We start from the raw sequence: 15924 nt of genomic DNA, 5'->3' as shown, positions 1-15924 counted from the left end.
CAGCCTTGAATATGAGATTACTTTTACGTCTATGATACTTAGTACTCCGTGTGCAGTGAGGGCAGTAGTCCTGTGGTAATCAGATGAATGTTTACACCAGGTCATTCCTTGCAGTAGCAGTTGTTACAGCGTGGCAGTGTTTGATTTCTGGAGAATTGGAATTAGCAATCTGCTCTGCTAGTGGAAACCATGACATCAGTGTCACAGTAGCGACCATCTGTTTGTAACAAAAATCCATTTCATAATTTGGCAGCGTTTGCAGTTTTCCTCTTGCAAATAAAAATGTAGAAAGTAAGCGTGTGGGCAGAGCAGTGCAGGTGCTGATAACTTAGCAGTCTTTCATACCGTGAGAATGATATGTGGTATCTGTTTTTTTTTTCACTTCTGTGAATATGAAACTTTGCTATTTAGTTCAGGTGAAATAATGCATTTGTAAAGCTACAACATCATTTATATAAAAATGAAATTTGGTAATGGGCTCAATAGAAATGGTATATTCTGATTACAAGAAAACAACTTTCTACTTATAATCAGAACTTGTTACTAGAAGTAATATAGTACATCTTTGTGTAGTTTAAACCTCATGAGAAAGACACATCTTTGAGCCATTAAAAGTAAATTCCTCAATGATAGAAGCCAAGGATATTAAGAATTAATTTCTCTGATCTTAAATATTTATTTATGGTGTAAGTGATACGACAGTTGATACTCTGACAGCTCTATCAAAGCTTCATATAATCCCTTAGGAAATTATATGTTTAGCTAATCCTTCAGAAAGAAGTGCCAACCTCTTCAATAAAAGAAGTTCTAAGAACCGTATTTAAATGGACCTGTTCCAAGCAAGAACACATCACCAAATCAGAAGTTCTAGGAATGGTTCTATTTCTTTTGATGTTTCATCAACACCTGCATTACCGAAGTGTTGCATGACAGTTTCTTTATCTCTGGGAGACTTCCTCTGTTATTGTAAAAACTGACAGTCATGGGTTTGGTTGCTTGGTTTGCTTTTTGTTGAGAAAGAAGAGGAAGAAATACCTTGAAAGCAGTATTTTTCTGATGATGAATGCAACTCTTTCTGATCCTAGAAAGTCTGGTCTGAATTACTGTTTTTTTTTTTTTAAGAGCAAAGTACATATGATTCATTGCAATGCTATTTTGTCATATTCATTTGATTTTTTTTTTAAAGCTTTGTATTTTGTTTTATATTTTTGTGACTCTTATCTGTTCATTGGCAATCCTGAAGACCAAATAGCTATTTTGGCATCCTGTATCTGGTGTTACGAAACTGAAACCATTTGCTTGGTAGTCTGTCTTTGAAGGTCTGCATGGTACCTCGTTATTCAGGGCAGCCTCGTGCTGAGAAGCACTGCAGTTTGTGTGAGTTACCTCAGTTATTTGTCACCATGATGAGCGTTATTTCCAATCGTGAATCGAAACTTCTATGTGTGCGGTTTACAGCTTTGTGTATATTATTGCTTGTGATCAAGACTGGACATTGTTTTCTCTATATAAGGAGTTCAAATATTCTAGTTTTTTTTTTTCTTGGAGACAAACTATCTTAAAAGGCCATTATGTTGAAATATTTTGCTGTTTTTGTTACAGCAGATATCAGGCAGCAACTGCAATGAGACAAAATGGCTGAAAGAATTTGCCTGAAACTCGTGATCACATTTATTGAAACATGTTCCTTAATGTAATTAAAATTTTGAGTTCTTCATCTAGTCAGGTAGTACATTGAGGAAAGATACAATTCTCTGTCTACCCAACAGATTATAAGAAACAAATATTCTCTGTAGTGTCACTTCTCTCACAAGATGAGTAATGCAAAGGCATCTTTGAGAAGATGGAGAAGTTTAGGTGAGCATGAACTTCCCAAATTCAAAGTGGAAAAGGGTAGAAGCTTTAAATAGAGCAGCTGCTTTTTCTCATTGGCTTCTGTAGTCTTATCGTATAGCTACTCTGCTACCAGACTCTGTGAAGAAATGTTTTGAATTCTTCCATTGGTTTACTGCATTCCTGCACAAGCTTTAATAGAATTGTAGTCTGTTGCATATGGTAACGTGATTTGATTCAGGACTAAGAATTGAATTCCTAACTGTTATATGCTCATGTAAGGCAAATATATCTGTACGTTTTGTTTAAGCATAGGATTCTTAAACTGAAAACAAATCAATTATTGTGCTTTAATGTTGGGTTGGTTTTTTTTTTTTGAGTGCGTACAGAGAATTAGAGGGAGAGTTTTTCTGCCTCTGAACTAGATTTTGATCAGTCTGCCCTTACAATGGGCCTACTGTGAGGAGAGTAGGTAGGATAAGTCTGACTGCTTAGCTTTGTCTGCCAGCTCTGTGTGAGTGAACCAGACCATCCTTGTGTTGTGGAAGTGATTATTGATTTTTACATGTGGGATCTAACACTTTGCTTCTTGTTTCTTGGGTTTCTGGGACTATTATTATCATTATTATTATCATTATTATCTTGGTTTAATGTTATTTGCATTTAAATAGCTGTATTTCTTTTTTGTTTTGTTTTGCAGTTTGTGGAGAGACTGTTTCTTTTGAAAGAGAGATGATTTGATGGTGATGGAGTGCTGCCACTGACAGATGGACTCACAGGAAAGAAGGTGAGAATGAGTGAGCAGCTAGGTAGAGGCGCAGAGGCTCCCGGAAATGTGCCAGCCAATGACTGCTCTGTGAAACTACCGAGTAATGTCAGCATGCTCTGTGTGTAACCTAAGGTGAAGGAGAGAAGAGTAACATAGCTTTAAGGTTCAGTTATGTCTGGAACGGTCAACTTATTAAAACAGCAAATTCCTTTGTCAATTATTTATTGAACCTTGTGGATGTGGAAACTTAAAAGTAAAATCGTCTCTGTTGCCTGAGATGGAAAATCAGTATCTTGTAATAAGTTCTGGGATGTAAGTATCCACGCAATGATCTGAGGGTCATCAAATGAATAAAATCTGAAGTATAAGGCTGTAAACTAAATTGAGTGCACAGTATGCTGACGCAAGCTCTCTTATCAGAGAACACAACACTATAATATGTGCTTTGCCCATCTCAGTAAAATCCATGGTCTTATTTCTAGCCAGGTACCTTAACAGTGATATTGGATTTCTTGCAGAATCACACAACCACAGAATCGCGGGGTTGGAAGGGAGCTCTGGGGATCGTCAAATCCCTAACCTCTTTTTCCAGCCTGTATGTTACTCGGTTCTTTTAAAATGTGTTTCTCTTCTAAACTCAAGTTCTCTGCGTCGAAAATGCGGGATGGACTCTGCATTTGAATATTATGTGTGCTATTTGGGTTGCATTACTTATCTGAATCATAGAATAGTTCTTGTTCGTTATCATCTTGTTCATTTCCTTTATATGGGAGAAGAGATTGAGGATAGGCACTGAAGCTGAGAGGGACATAACTCAGTCTTGTGCTAGTTACTCTCAGCTTAAACATTCCAAAGGCAGACTGCAAAGGTGTTGTTTGGCCAGTGCATCACAGTGAGCATAAACATAGTTTAAAAAAAAAAAAATCAGTGGTCTTCATGAATAGAGCTTATGGCTTTTGAATGTGCTTCTTGGGTGTTAGAAGTTGTCCACAATGTAGCCTCACATTAATTTCTGAGTTTGCTTCAGTAATGGAATATGTGTGTTATTTAATGCCTTTTATTTTAGACAAACATTGGTATTCTATCAGAGCTCTTTCATTACCTTTTTGTATTTAACTTCAGGTTCATGCAAAGCTGCAAGAACTGTTTTACGTAGGCAGTAAATGACTTGACAGTTGCCAAAGAGAGAGCTAAGCCTACTTTTCCTGCAGGATGGAAAAGTATCTGTTGTATATAAATTCGGAAACCTGAAGAAAACAGTTAATTTAATTTGAAAATGTCTACTGATGTTTGAAAAAGCTTTTTTTAAGAATACCAAGTGACTTCACAATTTACTAAAAGTATGCTTGTTGTCAAAGTTCAGAGAATTTCTTTTGCTGAATGGGAGAAGTTGCTGGCTGAGCATTCAAACCAGGGTGTAAGTGTTAAGGAACCTTTGGATAGCTGCAGTCGTGTGTGTGAGCCCAGGTACTCCCATTATGTTTCAGGATTGTTTCTTTTCCTTGGTCCCGTTGATATGAAAGACTGGTTTGTTTGAACCTGAGTAAGTCACTAAGAATTGAAAGACCCAGAATGGTTTTTTCTTCTACATCTAAATTTCCCCAAATTGAATAGTACAAAATATGAATAAAACCTAACAATCCAGAAGTATTCCTTCTGTTTTCTACCATAGCAAGGGTTCATGTAAATCTCACTGTAGACAGGAACAGAGTTGCTCAGAAGAACTGATGGAACTATCTGCCCCAGCATACCCACAGTGGCAAAACTGTGCATGGATTTTATCTCCTTACTGTGAGCAAAAAGTACAAGATGTAATTAGTTGTATTATTTGCAAATAAATGTGTCTTTAAGTTTGCTGGTAACTGTTTCTTTGAGGGTAGTAAAGGAAAAATGAAAAACTAAAAACTAGCATTTAATTTAATATTACAAAATTGTAAATGAAATCTGTTGATGTCCTGAATTTAAAACTAATATATGAACTTAGAAGTTTTTCCTACATACGTGAAAAGCAAGCTTTTGTGATATTGCGGTATCACAGAAAATTTCAAGCCGATTCTGTGCTTCCTTCAATCTTTTTGTAGCTCAGAAGAGGCAGAAGGAGCCAAAGAGAGAGGCCTGGTCTATACCTGGAGGGCTGGTTCCTGCTCTGTAACTCCAGAAAGGCTTCCAGGCCTCTGTGGAAAGACTGTACTGCAGGCAGCCCTTGGTACAAATCATGGCTTACTTTTAACAGAAGGTAATAACTATGTTAATATTAAAGATTTGCATCAGTAACAAACTGTAATTATTGCCAGCCTTTCTTTAAGAATGTTTCATTGGTTACATCTGCAAGTCTCATGTACAACTTTCAAACTGTTTTTTAATGTTGCCAGTATTTCCTTTTTAATTATAAATGCCTTAAAACTGTGTTGGAGTAGAGCTTAGTGTTTTCTTTCCTATTCTTCTTGTGATGGCTCTGGATTTCCCATTTGAAAATGGTAATGTAGTCTGTACTGTTCTAACTCCAAATTATTTTTATGCAGTGTATTTCATTCAGAAAAGACATTACAGTAAGAAGTTAAATGGATTTCTAGCAGCCTTGTTTTCCCATTAAAAGGGGTGCAGAACTTAGCAGTAGTGGAGAGCAGACAGCAGTCTTTCGATATCAATAATAGTTTTGCTGAGATGGGACTAAGCTAAAAATTGATATATCATAATGCTTTCTCAAATTGCTGTATTGATTTAACTTTATTAGAACCATGACTTTTTTGTTCTTATTTTTTTTAATAGGTGGTGAGGTCTACAGTTTTGGAAAACTGCCCTGGCGATCAGGACCAGAGGAGTTCTGTGCTAATAGTCCCATTTTAGAAAATACCTTGCTTGGGCAGCATGTTATTACAGTGGCAGCTGGCAGCTTCCATAATGGAGCTGTGACAGAAGGTGGTGTGGTGTACATGTGGGGGAACAATTCTTCTGGACAGTGTGCAGTTGCTAATCAACCATATGTGCCGGAACCACAACCTATCAGTATTTCTGATTCTGAAACCAGTCCTCTACTATCAGTAAGGGTTTTGCAGCTAGCATGTGGAGAAGAGCACACGTTGGCACTATCACTAAGCAGAGAGATATGGGCTTGGGGGAGTGGCTGCCAGCTAGGTCTTATAACAACAACTTTCCCAGTGACAAAGCCACAGAAGGTAGAGCACCTGGCAGGACGTGTTGTGCTCCAGATTGCTTGTGGAGCCTACCACAGCCTGGCACTGGTACAATGTCTCCCTGTGCAGGAGATGAAGCCTATTCCAGAGAGGTGCAATCATTGCAGTCAACTCCTCATTACCATGACAGACAAGGAAGATCATGTAATCATTTCCGATAGTCACTGTTGCCCACTGGGCGTAGCGCTGGCTGATAAACAACCAGAAAACCATGCCTTCTGTTCTTCGTTGGAAAACCTGGAAGGAAAAAGTGTAACAGGTAGTCAGAGTGAAGACTGTAAGAAACCTCTTGTGGAAGAGCATACACTTGTTGCTTTAGAATCTGATGGAGCAAGCTTACTTTCCAGCAACAATGGACAGGAAGACAGTGGAATTTCTAGCCCTGGAAATATTCTGTGTACTGACAAAAAAGAAGTGAAAGAATACTTAATCGGTTTATCTGATCACACATTAAATGAGAGCCTGGAGAAAAATATCTGCACAGAATCTGAGCAGGTTGGTAGCTAGAAGCTTGCTCTGAATGTGCTGCAACTCCTGTTATGTATGTTACGCTTGATGTTGTTCTTATGACAAATGAGATACTCAATTTAATGGGGCTGTAGTTTTCCTATAGTCTTACAGTGCTATAGTCTTAACTCTTCATGCTCCACAGTATCAAAAGCATAAGCTTATTTGCCATCCTCTTCTCTAGCCCTTCTGTGTTGTATGGGTTTCACTTTTGTGTGGAAATTCTCAAATTTACCTTCAAGGTAAAACTTTCTCTACTTTGCATGGAATAGATTCTTCACATATCTGTTTAATTTCTTGATGTCAAAACACTGAATAAAAGGCTTCCAATATTAATCAGCTAAGGCTGGCACAAATAGATAAACAGGGATAGGAATTACATAAATACTACTCTGTTTGAGTGATGCAGAAAATAGTTCAACACTACCATATTGATGCTATAGCTGAACAGTTAATTGGAGACTTCTTAGTTAGGAACAGATGGTGTTTGATGTGAAAGGAAAAAGTATATATAACCCTAAAGCTATTAGACTAAAATCTAATGCAAAACTTGACAGCACGGTCTTGGCAGTACCTACCTGAGTACAAACTGTTGTATGAGAAAGGTAACTTCTGTAAGGTAAACTCCTACTCTGGTCCAATATTCAAAAGTTAAAGCAGAAATAGGAAAGTTTTTTTTCCATTGTTTCAGATGTGTGTATATAGATTTCTTAAGTTCATTTTACAACTATCTGGGATTTGTTGTTGCCACTGCTTGCGAAAATAGAAGTAAGTAGTATGAAGAACAAAAGGCTGTCCCGTAATTTGGTGTTTCAGCATGTTCTGCTTTCTTGTTGAGAGAGATCTATTTAATAAATGTCACACAGACACAACTGTCCTTGCTGGTACAAATGCAGTCTCACACTTGTGAGCTCCTCAGAATCTTGCGAGCGCTCGTGCCATTAGAAGATAACTGAAATAGGTCGTTTCATGCTCTGTCTTGATTTCTTGCTCCTGGAGTTGTTCTAAAATAGTTTTTCTCACACAGTTCTGGGAATTAGACAAATATGGAATTGATTCACTGAACCTGAACACAACTGAGCATCTTTAACTGCTATTCAACTGACTCATGGATGCTCATGTAATGTTTCACCTTAGTTTTGGAAAAACAAAACCAACAAACCTCGTCTTCCAAGTTATAAAGTGCAAATGAATAAGACAATCCCAGCCCTTTAAGCTAGATTTTCACAAAGAAAAGTTGAAGATCCTTTCCTTTCTGGTAGGATAAAAATAAGTTATAATGTTTTCCACCAAATATTGGGTGATCAAATAGGACTTTGCTGCCCTGTTTTCACTTTACTATCATGTGTATCTTATTTGATAGGTAAAATTATTGTTGTTGCAGGTAATGATGCACTGATGCTAATAATTGCCTTTGGTCAGTTTATCACTAGTGTAACTTGATGAGTTGACTAAGTGTTGTATGGCTGCAGTAGCAGTGTGAGAGAACATACAGAATAAAGTGGTCTCAAGGCAAACATTAGAAAATAAATCAGTGAATCATTGTTTATCTTCTAACATATGAAAAGGAGTCCTTACATTTCTTTTAGTACGCTATGTTCAGTGATGTACTTTGTTTGCTGATGAAGAAGTTGGTAATGAGCCTAAAATTAAATCCCTTTCTATATTTGTTTGCAAATATATGTTTTTTTGTTGTTTTTGGATTTAAAAAAAAACCACATACACAAAAATAGCCCACAGTCCCTTATGAATGAACTGCAGTGTGGCAAGTCCAAAAGACACTTGGAGGTGTTTTTGGTCATGTCTGTAGAAGTGGTGCTCAGTCTTAACCTGTGATTCCAAGGATTAGTAGTAGTTTACGCCAGAGTATTAAACCTTTCTTATAGTGTCTTGTTCAGCATAGCTCTTAGTTTGATTAGTGAATCAGCCCACTGTTACATGCTGTCGTTATAATACTTTGACTGTTGTTGTTGTTGTTTTTATTTTATTTTAGCCTTCTCAAGGAGAACAAATAGGTGCTTGTATCCCTGGTCCTCCAGGTACGAGTGCGTCTGCCTTAAACAGCCTGGTGGCCTCCTGTGCATCAGCAGTTGGTGTGAGGGTAGCTGCTACATATGAAGCTGGAGCGTTGTCTCTAAAGAAAGTAATGAACTTCTATGGCACACCTGCAAATGAGCCAGGCCCTCAGCCTGGCAGTGGTTCCACAGGGCCTGAAGCTCTGAAAGACAGTCGAGAAGAGCAGGTCAAACTGGAATCAATGCAGGGCAAGAAGAGTTCCAGTTTAGTAGATATTAGAGAGGAGGAATCAGAAGGAGGAAGTCGAAGACTTTCCCTGCCTGGCCTGTTATCACAAGGTAAAAACAAAATAAAAAATAAAGCAAACAAACAACAACAACAACAAAAAAAACAAAAAAGATTTGAAAAGTCATAGTAATGTGGATGATTATGACTGGATATATGACATATTTATTGAACATAAAGCTATCCATCAAATGGGCCCATTGTGTTAGTCAAAGCATCTTCTTGCAAAGTGACTATCTGTACAGATTGTATAGCAGATGAAATATCTGTGGCCTCTGATCTCTGCTGTGCTGAGATGGTTTTGAGCAATTGTTTTTGAGGTATTCCAATTCTCACCACCAGGATTTGAAGCTGGTGATGTTTCTCCACCCCAGGCTTCCGTGGTATTAATTACTCTGAATGCGTGGTTATGTAACTTAGTTCTGTATCAGTCTTGTATCTATGGAGAAATTTTAGGAATTGGAGTATTTCTGTTTGCTGCAAGTGTATATTTTCTTTTTAAGTATACTTATTTTACATATAGTTTGTTTTGGCACATTTGCTTCAGTGTAACTGCATTGTTCTCATATGCCTGTTAACTTTACTGGCTGGTAAAAATAACTTGGGATCCCCCTGCTTTTAGCCCATACACTACTACTACTTGTCAGTAAGCTATCTTCTTGCACATCAGCCTTTGCTCTTAACCTTAATTAAGACTTCTTGAAAAAGCCTTGATTTTTTTTTTTTGCATAATACTGAGTTGCACACCTGTGTAAGTGATGTATTTGAAATGATGAGCTATTTTTTTTTTCCTCTTGGCATGTTTTCAGTTTCTCCTAGGCTCTTACGGAAGGTAGGACGGGCAAAAATGAGGACTGTGGCTCTGACTCCAACCTACAGTGGTGAGGCAGATGCTCTTTTACCATCTTTAAGAACAGAGGTATGGAGCTGGGGAAGGGGGAAGGATGGACAGCTAGGACATGGTGATGTTCTACCAAGGTGAGATTTCTTTAATAAATGTTTCTTTATTCAGTAGATCACTAGAAAATCTTAAGCATCCAATTTAATTTTGGTCACCTGCCTTGCACTGTTCTTCTTTGAGGTGTTCTGACCTAAGTTCTTCCATGAAACATGTCTCATGCTGTGTTGTTACTGAACTTCAGTTAGCCAGAATTTCTCCCTTGCAATTACTAGGAGTTCTGGTGATATTTTGACTGCGTTGCCCACACTAGGGTGACATTTGTGTCTACTTCTGCATGTTATGGCCTTTTTGACTAAGCTGGTTTATTGCCAAAAGATTTAATATATGTTTGCTTTTTCTAATGTTCTGTGGGAGTGGGGTAAGGGGAAGAAAGAACTTTTTTTTCCTAACCTCTTCTTTACGGGTTCTGGAAATTGACAGGCTTCAGCCACTATGTGTGAAAAGTTTAGATGGTAAAGAAGTGATTCAACTCTCTGCTGGTGGTCATCATTCCTTAGCACTCACTGCCAAATCCCAGGTACATGTTACTGTAACATGTATTGCTCATCTATCACGTTACTGTCATGTTCAATGTTTTATGGGTTTGTGTTTCTTGTAAGCCCTAGTTTCTGTTTGTGGGAGGAGACTTGGAAGCAGCATGCCTCATGAAATTCTGATTGTATTAAAGTTCTCTATGGGCCATCAGTATGTTTGAAGATGGTAATGACCTGTTGCATTTCTATTTCTATTCTCAAGTTATCTTCTCACATTCAGAAAGACATCAAAAATTAGTGAAGAGCTTCCTAGTACATGCATTGTATACCTTTGGCTTGTATTTGTGCACTCAATGCATTGTGCTACTACAGTTAAGATTTCATCTATGTATATTGGTTGTTAAATACTGATATTGAACTGTTTCTTACAGGTGTATTCGTGGGGCAGTAATATCTTTGGTCAGCTTGGTCACACGAACTCCCCAACAACAGTCCCTCGACTTGCAAAGGTATTGTTTTCTGTATTTTTCTTCTTTGAGTTTAGGGTCTCTTCCTCCAAAAGTGAATACAAAGTAATTTCTAAAAACTGACCTTATTAATGGATCTGCGTGCTATATAGTAGCACTCTTTGATTTCTTTGGTTTATACAGTGACTATTATCCTTAGATGAGCTTCTGAAAAATGTACCCAAGAAATCCTTCACATATATACTTCCACTGGTTTTGGCCACTTTAACGTTCTAATACTGAGAAACATGACTGTTCTGTCTCCTAACCAAACTTCGCCTCTGCCTTACAGCTGGTTTGTTTGATGCGGATGTGGAAGTACTGAAACTTTTTTGTTCTATTTTATAGTATAGCTAAACAAATGCTTCTAGCTTTTTCCAGTTTTGCTAGATCATGACCATATTTCTTACTTGTGCATTTCTAGAGCTGTTAGTTAAATCTTATTGTCCTGGTAGTAGGGTTTTCAGTATGTTTTGAGTTTTTCATCATTTTGGTTGAATGCGTTAATAATGATTTTGGGTCAGACGAGATCCTTGCCTGTTTTCCACTAAGACAGGTAAGCACCAGAAAACTAGCTGCAGAGTTTTTCTGCTTAGGCCTTATGCAAATTAAGGTACAGCATGTTAGCTTTCTCCCATATTTATGGATTTCACAGCCAAACAGAGAAAAAACTGGTGCCATAACTTTCATCAAACTCACCTGATAGCCACTTTAAATTTTAAACCAATTTTATGTTTAGGTTAAAAGAAACAGCCACTAGAAAGAAGAGTGAAAAGAGATAATTTTCAGTGAAGGACAGAAAATACACTTGTAACAAAATGCTGATGTTGGAAAGTTACCAGTTATTGTAATACATTAGCTTGTTATCAGGTGTATTACTTGCATACGTGTCTAGAAGCTGTACGTACTCTCCTTACAGTTGGAGATGACTTCTAATTCTTCCTCTTCCTCATGAATTTCAGGTGTGTGGTGATGGTGTTTGGAGTACAGCAGCAGGATCAGATTATTCTCTCTTCTTAGCAGATGAGGAAGACTTCCAACCTGGATTATATTATTGTGGTCAAGAGACAGCAACAGATAATTTGAGTGAAAATAATTGTAGTAAGAATCCAGTTTTATTACTATCCTGTAGTAAGGTGAGTGATATTTCCTTTAAGTTAATACAAATAATACTGATTCAAACTGAATCTTACTGTAGCTATCATGAAGTTGGCTTGAGGTGAGGGAGTGTGTACTCTGATTCCCTGTCTTTGTGATCTCTTTGTATCATTCAAGCTAATTTGTGTTTAAGGTAGCAAAAAGGAGATGCTTTGGGAACAAGGCTGCTCTTTTGTCTCAGCTAATTCATCCTACATCCCTAGGTCTAGCAGTAAAGCAACAGGAGAGAGGTTTTGAGGTGGGATAGATTTATACATATGAACAAACCCAGTATCTGTACATGTGTGTTTCTAAGGCGTCCTCTTTTTCCCAGTAAAAAAAGGGAAGTGGAGTTCAAACACTGAGTTATGATATAGGATTGCATATGAACTAGAACTAATGAGGAACCACAGTGCTTTAGAATAGTGGCACACATGCTGACCTTAGATTTTTTTTCTAAAAACTGTGAGTTGCAAGTGGTCTTAGTGCAGATATTAGTATTAGTCCAGTGTGTTTATAGTGTAATATTGCTCTTATAAATAAATTCTCGTCTTGCAGATTGAGAATGCACTGTAGTTCAGAGCACAATTACATTAAGCTCTTGTTATCCTCAGTTCCTAATTAATTGAAAAAATAGCAGATGTGCATTATGTTGGGATCAACGTTGTTTACATAGGCATGTTCTAAAAGTGGCTAAACTTAAGGTCACTGTCTCTTAAACATGTAATGATTGTTGCCTCAAAAGTTTTTTTTTAGCAGTACTTTAATGAACAACGTTGACTATAAATGTTTCTCCTACATGATTAATTTTGTATTAAGCCACTGAATGGACTGTTTGACCTTAAGTATTAACTTCCTGCAGTGACACTTGGCGCTAATAATGATAGCCTTTATTCTGTATCATCCTAATTTTTATTTATTTACTTTACTTTCAAATGTTAGCTGTTTTTTCTTTTTCTTGTTGTTTTGTCTTCCAGATAGGATATATAAGCAATGTGATAGCTGGTGGAGACAACTGTTTGGTCTTGGTAGACAAAAACATAATGGGATATATTGCCAGTTTGCATGAGTTGGCTTCTACTGAGAGAAGGTTTTATTTCAGACTGAGTGAGATCAAATCTCAGGTTCTTAGACCTCTTCTAGGTTTAGGTAAAAGCTTTTAAATATTTTCCTTGATAATATTTACTCTGTGTTCTACAGTAAAGTTCTTTATGTGAGATTTAGGTCATCACATATTTTTAAGTTTAGAGCCAAGATTGTTTTCCTCTCCCTTGTTTGATTCAACTACTGAAACACAGCTGCGGTTTGATATCTGCACAATGTTACTGGTATTTGTGCTTTCCTAACTGTTTCATCTGAAATAATTGTTTGAACCATTATGTGATGTAAAATCATTGAATTCCTGATTATGGATGATGTTGCCAGGAAGTAAAATGGGTTGATATAACATCCAAACAGCGTACTGGGGTAATTCTCTTTTATTAATGGGTGTTCTACTTTTGTAACATAAGCTAAATTTCTTTCTGATTTATTACAGATAATTTGGGCAATGCAAATACAATCCAGTTGTTACAAGAAATGGCAAGCAGGTTCAGCAAGCTGTGCTATCTCATCGGTCAACATGGAGCTTCTTTAAGTAGCTTTCTTCATGGAGTTAAAGAAGCCAGGAGTTTGGCCATACTGAAGCATTCCAGTCTCTTTTTGGATAGTTACACTGAGTAAGTGTCTGATTGTCTCATCTTGAGTGTCTGCAGGCTTAATCTACTGACCGCAGCAAGCCCTGTATCAGGAGAAAATAGGTCATCAGGGAAGCTATATAAGAAACTATAATTCAAGTTACATTCTTGCAATTTAAAAATTATGCAGAGTTTTTCACATTCTAGTTCATTTTGTAGTGAGCTTTGTATTTCAAACTTAGCTAGTGCGCACACTGGACAATTTTGGTGTTAGGAAAGCATTAGGAATGTAGAACTCTGTACAAACACTTAATTGATTGCTGCATGTATAATAGTAAAGCATGACATATTTGTTACTTAATAGTTCAAGATGTCCTAATATAAGACAATAGAGTTGCTGTTACTTGGCCAGTAAGTAAAAATACCTTTAGAATTTACTGTGGTTACCAAATGTCTTTTGCAAACTCATTAACTAAAATTTGTTTCCCAGAAGATCAGTTCTTTTGTCTGGTATCTGCTAATAGCAGACCTTACACCTAGAAGACAGAGTTGTGTTAGTGCTCAAACTTTGGTTTGAATTATCTTTATTACTATTATTTTCTTAATTATTCTGGGAAAGGAAGTCTATGCAGTTAAATTGTTTGCTGTCTTTCTCCTCGATAAGTTTTGCAGTTGTTGGATAACTTCATCCAAATGTGTTGCAGAAATCTCAAACTTAGTATCTAGGGGCTTTGTGAAAAATACTGGCTTAAGAGGAGAGGGTCTAAAAGTATCCTGTCTGAATGTAATCTGTCTTACTGGATATCTGAAGATCCCTTAAGGAACAAAACTTCGTGATTGCAAACTCAAAAGCTTCACTTGTTATGCAGTATCATCCTGAATGCGCAGTCAGTTGCACATTTTCTTAAATAAGTTAGGCAGTTAAACTTAAATAAGAAAGCTGTCGTTTCTACTGGGTCAGTGATAAAATTAAGCCGTGTCACCCTGAAACTAACTTTTCACTTCTGTATATCAAATAAGTGACCAAAAGTTTTCTCTGCTTCATCCATATTCTGACTGCAGTTTTTCTTTTAACCTGGATACCTAGAATTGGTTCTCATTCTAATCAAGTAGAATTTCTTCTTTCCTATCAAACACTGCAATGTCTAATATCTGTTCTTTGCTATTTGCACGGCTTCTGCTCTTTGCCTTTCTTTCCTTAGTTCTTCAAATATTCAACTGTGTATTGTATCAAACCTATGCCTGCTCCTCAGTGTAGGGTCTTGGCCATCTTCCAAGGATCCATCAAGCTACATAAGACTATCAGTTAGTTGGATTAAACTGAGACTTGCTTTTGGTGCGTGTGGTGTCTTCGTTACAAGGGAAGGAAGGAACCTCTGCAATCTATCTGGTCCAGCCCTCGGCTCAAGCAGGGCCATCCAGGGCAGGTTGCCCAAACTGTATCCAAATGGTCAAATTTTTTGATTTCTTTTTTCAGTAGGGAGGAAATGAAGGATAAAATAATGAATAAGAAATTGAGAAATGTCTTTTTTTAACATTAGTAGAAGCTAGCAGTATTAAACTGTTGAAACAGATGAGCTATTCTGTACATGTTCAAAATTTGGGGCAACAAAAATAATTCAAGTTTCTGCTGCAAAATAGTTACTTTGGCAGCAACAGTGTGGAATAGTAATGCATATCCTGTCCTTCGTGTGGAAAGTGAATACTCAGTGTTTGATAATTGTTCAAGCCCTTAGAATTTGACTACTTGTGCAGCAGATAACACAGATCACGCTGGTATGATATTGGAAACTACAACAGATGCTATTTCCAGGATTGCTCTTAGTTTGAAACTAAAGGTTTCTTTTTCTTCGCCATTTTAGATACTGTACTTCAATAACAAATTTCCTGGTAATGGGAGGATTTATGCTTCTCGCAAAGCCTGCAATGTAAGTAAACTTTTACCACTACGTGGAGTTTTTGGTCAGCTTGTAAAGAGTGTTCTAAAGAAGTATGTGTGTGCATTTGTGTGTGTTGTAATGAGCGCATGGTGATGTTGCCTCATTGACTCAACATACTTCAGTACATTAATTCATCTTCCATTAGATGAAGAAAAGGTTTCTCCCTTTCAACTATGATAATAATCCATTTTAAAATACTGCTTAATTAGCTCAATTGCTGTAACATCAAGGTGTGGAGAGAGGAGGAAAGAGATCATAAATGATGACAAATTCTTTGAAAGAAGCCTAAGTGGATTTCAAGTAATTCCGAAGAGCTTAGGAGTGAGGTTAAGTTTTCATTATCTATTCAACGTTTGTCAGTATTTGATGCTTTCAGATGTTGTTCCCTAGAATACACAGAACAGTGAACATTTCTTTAAGAGTGAGAGTAGGTATTGTGAATTCAGTTTAGTTTGAATTCTGTTATGTTTATATTCTTTTAAGCTTATGGAAGCTCTCTAAAAGGATGGAAAAATAACACACTGTTTCTGCATCAGAGATGCTTTACTTATTGTATAGATGCTTATAAGTGTGAAGAAGGAATTTAGATCTTAAAATACAGCCTTTTCTTGGTTAAAGAATATTTTT

At 37.0% G+C, this 15924-nt stretch overlaps 1 protein-coding gene across 13 annotated transcripts in view; it reads left to right on the top strand.

The window, feature by feature from the left end:
- Positions 1-15924, top strand: part of ALS2 (alsin Rho guanine nucleotide exchange factor ALS2) — a 216372-nt gene that overhangs the window by 180104 nt on the left and 20344 nt on the right. For 9 of the 13 annotated variants that reach the window (XR_001467427.4, XR_001467425.4, XM_046943915.1 and 6 more), the window contains 11 exons: positions 2534-2620; positions 4684-4838; positions 5372-6291; positions 8297-8657; positions 9414-9582; positions 9986-10082; positions 10470-10547; positions 11507-11680; positions 12659-12830; positions 13219-13399; positions 15220-15285. Coding sequence is in view for 11 of the 13 variants with exons in the window: in XM_046943915.1 (XP_046799871.1) it covers positions 2601-2620; positions 4684-4838; positions 5372-6291; positions 8297-8657; positions 9414-9582; positions 9986-10082; positions 10470-10547; positions 11507-11680; positions 12659-12830; positions 13219-13399; positions 15220-15285 (2393 nt within the window). In the remaining 2 variants the exon portion in view is untranslated. The remainder of the gene's footprint in view (positions 1-2533; positions 2621-4683; positions 4839-5371; positions 6292-8296; positions 8658-9413; positions 9583-9985; positions 10083-10469; positions 10548-11506; positions 11681-12658; positions 12831-13218; positions 13400-15219; positions 15286-15924) is intronic. The other 4 variants (XM_046943916.1, XM_046943917.1, XM_015289455.4 and 1 more) reach the window with 1 other exon arrangement.

The sequence above is a fragment of the Gallus gallus genome, chromosome 7 (assembly GCF_016699485.2).
Source record: "Gallus gallus isolate bGalGal1 chromosome 7, bGalGal1.mat.broiler.GRCg7b, whole genome shotgun sequence".
Classification (NCBI taxonomy): Eukaryota; Metazoa; Chordata; class Aves; order Galliformes; family Phasianidae; genus Gallus; species Gallus gallus.
The sequence above is the reverse complement of the archived record's forward strand: the minus strand, read 5'-3'. Positions and strand labels throughout refer to the sequence as shown.